Here is a 6,005-nt window from a genome sequence, read left to right on the forward strand (position 1 = left end):
ATTAATAAAAACTAAACAAAAACTACTAAAAACTATATGAAAATAATGTCAAAAAGTGTATAAAATATTCGCTCATCACTTGCCATGATGGTGGGATGACTTCCAGGTCCCCGGCAACGGCACCAATGTTTCAAGGGTTACCTAAAACGTTGAGGTCGATCTCGGTCTCTAGGAGAGGGGTGGTGGTACCTGCAAGAGACTCCGATGCTTAAGTCAGTACGGGCTTTAGACATGTTTTTTGTAGAATTGGAGTATGAGTTATACCTGGGTACTCTAGTGTATTTATAGTGGTGTTTTGTCGATCTTCCTTGAGATATGTTTGTTATCTTATCTTATATTTTGTGGGTGAGATCATATCTTTTGTCAACCACTGCCCAGTAGGCAGTGACTCTTCGATTTGGGCCTCTTTGGGCCTCTTTGGGGGTCTTCCTAGCTCTTTGCGAAGAGGTCGATTAGTTGGCAAACCTTTCATGAAGTCATTATTTTTGTCTACGGCCAATCTGGCCCCATAACTCCGGCCGGGGTATGAACATTATCAAAGTGGAAAAACAGCAAAAGGTGAGAGGATTGCGTACTTCTTCCAACCCTACTTCAAGGTCGGATTCTAGAGGTGCTAATTTCGGGGAAAAGACTGGATCCAAACCTACCGAATCGATGAAGAAACCTACAGACCAGCACAGAAAGATGCACCTGCCTAATTCCACTTCTAAACCTCTTGCACAGCATCGTGATATTGCCTGCTTTAAGTGCCGTGGATTAGGCCATTATGCTTTTGAGTGTCCAAATAAAATGACCATGATCATTGAAGTGAATGATATTTTCTCATAGTCTGATAACTCAGATGGGTATGAGGACATGCTACATGTGGATGATGCTACAGATAATGATGATATAGAGTATGTTGTTAGTGGCGAGGCCCTTGTTACTAGGCGGATCTTAAATGTACAAGCCAAGGACAATCATCTAAAACAGCATGAGAACATCTTTCATACAAAGGTTTTATTGGGAGATAAGGTTGGACTTATGATCATTGATGCTAGAAGTCATACAAACGTTGCTAGCTCTACATTGATCACAAAATTGGGGTTGAAATGCACCAAACACCCTAACCCTTACAAACTAGAGTGGCTAAGTGATGTTGGTGAACTGAAGGTTATAAAGCAAGCCCGCTTATAGTTCTCTATTGGGAGATATAGTGATGAGGAACCTTGTTACGTGGTTCACATGTAGGCTTCTCATCTACTCCTAGGGTGTCCATGGCAGTATGATAGGAGGATGGTCAATGATGGTTTCACAAACCAATACTCCATTACTTACCTTGGGAAGAAGATTACCCTTGCACCTTTATCCCCTAAAGAAGTGTACCTGGAGCAATTGAGCATGTGCGAATCCACAAAGGAGTCTTTAGGATGTGAGAAAATTGAAAAATAAAAGAGTAAAGAGAGGGCTCTGAGAGACGAAAAGAGTGAGAAAAAGAGTCAGGGTCTGAGTCAAAAAGAGAGTTGTAAAAGAGAAAAATTTGTAGAGAGTGAGAGTGCTCACAAGATGTGTTTTTATGAAAAAGAGAGAGATCTAAAGCATGCTAGTTTAGGAAAAAGAGTATTGGTGTTAGTGAGATTTAGAGAGTCTTTACTTTCTACCATTCAAACTAACAATGAACTGTCTGGGGCTTTTATTTCACTCTTGCAGGAATTTAGAGATGTCTTTCCGGGGGGAGATGCCCCCATTTTTACCTCTGTTATGAGGCATTGAGCATTAGATTGACTTTGTCCCTGGATCCAGCATTCCAAACCGGCCAGCTTACCGGACCAATCCTGAGGAGACAAAGGAAATGAAACGGCAAGTTAAGAACCTTTTGGCAAAGGGTTTTGTGAGAGAAAGCATGAGTCCTTGTGCTGTTCCGGTACTATTGGTGCCCAAGAAGGATGGCTCATGGAGGATGTGTGTTGACCGCAGAGCTGTAAACAAGATTACAGTAAAGTATCACCATCTTATTCCTAGACTTGATGTTATGCTTGATGAATTTCACGGTTTTGTTATTTTTACTAAAATAGATTTAAGAAGAGGTTATCATCAAATACGAATGAAACTTGGTGATGAATGGAAAACAGCTTTCAAAACTAAATATGGTTTGTATGAGTTGTTAGTTATGCCATTTGGTTTGACTAATGCACCTAGTACATTCATAAGATTAATGAATCATGTTTTGCGAGAACTTTTAGGTAAATTTGTAGTTATTTATTTTTATGATATTCTTATCTACAGTTAATGTCTTGATGATCATATTTTGCATGTTCAATCTCTTTTAGAGGTATTTAGAAAGAAAAAATTGTATGTTAATCTCCAAAAGTGCTTGTTTTGTTTGAGTAAAGTCGTGTTCCTAAGTTTTGTGATAAGTTCCGAAGGGATTGAGGTAGATGACGAGAAGGTGAAGGCTATTGGAGAATGGCCCACACCTCAAAGTGTCTCTAATGTTAAAAGTTTTCATGGTCTTGCAGGTTTTTATAGGAGGTTTGTTAAATGGGATCAAGAATAAGAACTTGCCTTTAATTACATGAAAAAAATATTGTGTTCTAGCCCCATTCTTATTTTACCAGATTTTTCTAAAACTTTTGAAATAGAATGTGATGCTTCGAGAATTGGTATAGGTGCTGTTTTGATGCAGGAAAAGCGAGCAATCGCCTATTTCAGTGAGAAGTTGAATGGAGCCCATCTTAACTACTCAACTTATAACAAGGAGCTTTATGCCTTGGTGAAAGCTTTGGAAGTGTGGCAGCATTACTTGCTACCTAAGGAATATGTGGTGCATACTGACCATGAATCTCTCAAACACTTGAAGGGCCAAGGGAAGCTGAACAAGAGATATGCAAAATGGATAGAATTTCTTGAATCCTTTCCATACATAATCGCCTATAAGCAAGGTAAAGAGAATATGGTTGCTAATGCATTATCTAGAAGGTATTCCTTAATCACAACCCTTACTTCTAAGCTATTAGATTTTGGGTGTATGAAGGAATTGTATGCAACCGATTCTAATTTTGCCTCTATCTATGCTGCATGTGAACATGGTTCACATAACAAATTCTATAAACATGATGGTTTTCTTTTTCAGGGTAATAGGATTTGTGTACCTACTTGTTCTATTAGGGAGCTACTTGTTCTAGAATCACATAGTGGGGGTTTGATGGGTCATTTTGGTATGCATAAGACTTTGGATGTATTATCTGAGCATTTTTACTAGCCCCACATGGGTAAAGATGTTAAAAAGTTTTGTGCTAAATGCATTGCATGTAAACAAGCTAAATCTAAGTCATTACCACATGGCTTGTATACTCCTTTACCTGTTTCTATGCATCCATGGGTTGGTATTTCTCTGGATTTTATTATTGGTTTGCCTAGAACTAGGAGAGGTCGAGATAGCATTTTTGTTGTGGTAGATAGATTTAGTAAATTGGCTCATTTCATTGCTTTCCATAAAACTGATGATGCCACAAATATTGCTGACCTATTCTTTAGAGAAGTTCTGCGCTTACATGGTATTCCCCAAACTATTGTTTCTGACCGTGACGTCAAATTCTTAAGTCACTTTTGGAAAGTTTTGTGGAGTAACTTGGGAACAAAATTGTTATGCTCAACTACTTGTTACCCTCAAACTGATGGTCAGACTGAAGTGGTAAATAGGACATTGCGAACCTTATTACATGCTGTTGTTGGTAAGAATTTGAAAACCTAGGAAGATTGTTTACCTTTTATTGAGTTTGCTTATAACAGGACAATCCATTCTTCCACTGGTTTTTTCCCCTGTGAACTTGTCTATGGTTTTAATCTTTTAACTGTCTTGAATTTAATGCCTTTAACTTCGAGTGATATTGTTAGCTTTGATAGATCAAGCAATGCTAAGAAGATTAACGCAATACATGCAAAGGCTCGTGACCTAATTGAGAGGAAGAACAAAGCCACAGCTGAAAAGATTAACAAGAGCCGAAAGCATATAGTCTTCGAACTAGGAGATTGGGTTTAGGTACATTTGAGGAAGGAGAGATTTTCTACTCAGAGGAAGTATAAACTTGATGCTAGAGGGGATGGCCCGTTCCAAGTGCTTGAGAAGATCAATGATAAGACCCACAAGATTGACCTCTCAGGTGAGTATAATGTCTCTGCTACTTTTAATATTTCTGATCTCTCTCCTTTTGATATGGACACAGATTTGAGGATAAATCTTTTTGAGGAAGGAGGGAATGATACATGCTCAGAAAGACAACTGGGACATTCTAACACAAAAGGGAAGAATGAGAATTTCACACTTCCAGAGGGCCCCATCACTAGAGCACCTACAAAAAAACTCAAGGAGAGCTTTGGAAACTTGGCAGCACTTATGCATAAGGAGTTACATTGAATCCTGTAGTGAGTATAGTCTAAACCAAGACGCAATCCTCACGTCAAATTTAGAAAATGTGTCACCACAATTCCAATCAATAACCGGGAGTAGGATCCCGTGTCGTTCTCCGTAGGAGTTGCTCTAAGGTACACGTCATTGGTTAGGAGTTCTCTTGGTGTTTTGGAGTTGAATACAAGAAAAGTAAATGGACATGAATTGAAACAATGAGCAATTAGCAATTGGAACAAGGAACCAAGAAATCAAGCTAATAAAGGTGAATGACAATTAATCAATGTAAAAGCCTTGGCTAGGGGGTGAGAATTGGAAGTCCTATCAACATAGTCTCCATCAAATGTGACCATAATTGGTTATTGCCCCACTTAGTCAACCTCTAACTATGAAGGAAAGTTAAGTGGAGATAATCAATTTGAGTCCACAAGTCCTAGACAAATCCTAAGGAAGGACTAGCTTTAGTGGCATGCAAATCAATTAGCAATTTCCAATTATGAATCAACAAAGGACATTGACAATTCAAGTGTCTCCAATTACCCAACCCCCAAGCTAAGAGTGAAAAGTCTACTCCATAACTATAGTTGACAATTCATTAAACACTTGGTGAACAACATTGAAAGACATTGTGAAATTGAGAAGAAAATTCAAATCAAAGTTATCTACTACAAACAACTAATAATAATCAAGCAATTAACAAAAATGAACATGAAATTCCTCAATGCATTAATAGAAATCAAAGTAATAAGATCCAAATCTAAGATCCACAATAACTAGAGTAACAGGAACACTAAAATGAGAGTAGAAGAAGTAGATCTACAAATCAAAGCAATGTAAAATTGAATTAACAATAGATCTAACCAAAGGATCTAAGAGAAATTCAAATTGAGAAAGCCGAAACGTAGAGAGAAGCAAGAGTTTGTCTCTCTAGAAACATAAACTCCAAAACTAGCTAATAATGTGTAATGTGTGTATTCCCCCTATTCCCTTGGTACTTTTGGGTCTTTTGCCTCAGTATTCCTTCAGATTGGGCCCTGCGGCTCCTGTGAAATCGCCAGCCACGATTTCACTTAAAATGTCACGTGCCGAGCGTCATGCGTATGCGTAGGCCTGATAAATCCCGTTTTTAAGGTTTATCTTGTATGGATTTTGAGGGTTTTATCAATGGTCTTTCACACTTATTCATATAAAAATGCATGATTTTGTGTTCCTTTCCCAATTTTGCCTCATGACTAAAAACATGCCTCTTTTGCATTAACTTAGATATATTTTAATCCTCCTCTATTACCATTCGATGCCATGATCCATGTGTTAAGTGATTTTAGAAGTTATTGGGCAATGATGGTCTAGAAGAGAGGAAGGAAGCATGCATGTAGGGAAGGAGCATGGAAAATAGAGCTTTGGAATTTTAGCACCGACGCGTATGCATACCACACGCATACGCGTGGATGCGCGCCATCAAGATCAGCGTGAAGGAGCCAAAGCTAGGAGCCGGCACATTTATATGGCTAAGCCAGAACCTCATGGACGCGGGCGCACGCTTGACGCATGCGCGTGGATCACAAAGCCCCCACGGACGCGTACGCGTGCTGTGTGCGTACGCGTCGATGCCGCATGT

At 38.9% G+C, this 6,005-nt stretch overlaps 1 protein-coding gene across 1 annotated transcript; it reads left to right on the plus strand.

The window, feature by feature from the left end:
- Positions 1–525: 525 nt before the first annotated feature.
- Positions 526–4,396, plus strand: LOC148553316 (uncharacterized). Its single transcript, XM_088494809.1, has 9 exons — positions 526–727; positions 842–1,152; positions 1,264–1,361; positions 1,783–2,222; positions 2,310–2,498; positions 2,622–2,958; positions 3,772–3,910; positions 4,022–4,142; positions 4,206–4,396. The coding sequence occupies exons 1-9, from the start codon at positions 526–528 to the stop codon at positions 4,394–4,396; spliced, it is 2,028 nt and encodes a 675-aa protein (XP_088350935.1).
- The last annotated feature ends 1,609 nt before the right edge of the window (positions 4,397–6,005 follow it).

The sequence above is a fragment of the Arachis ipaensis genome, chromosome B7 (assembly GCF_059453495.1).
Source record: "Arachis ipaensis isolate K30076 ecotype BB chromosome B7, ASM5945349v1, whole genome shotgun sequence".
Lineage (NCBI taxonomy): Eukaryota > Viridiplantae > Streptophyta > Magnoliopsida > Fabales > Fabaceae > Arachis > Arachis ipaensis.

Coding starts and splice junctions, on each gene's coding strand:
- LOC148553316 (XM_088494809.1), top strand. CDS start 526: ATGAACATTATCAAAGTGGAAAAACAGCAAAAGGTGAGAGGATTGCGT. Junction 728..841: donor TAAACCTCTTGCACAGCATC/GTGATATTGCCT, acceptor CTGATAACTCAG/ATGGGTATGAGGACATGCTA. Junction 2,959..3,771: donor GCTAATGCATTATCTAGAAG/GTATTCCTTAAT, acceptor TGCTTATAACAG/GACAATCCATTCTTCCACTG.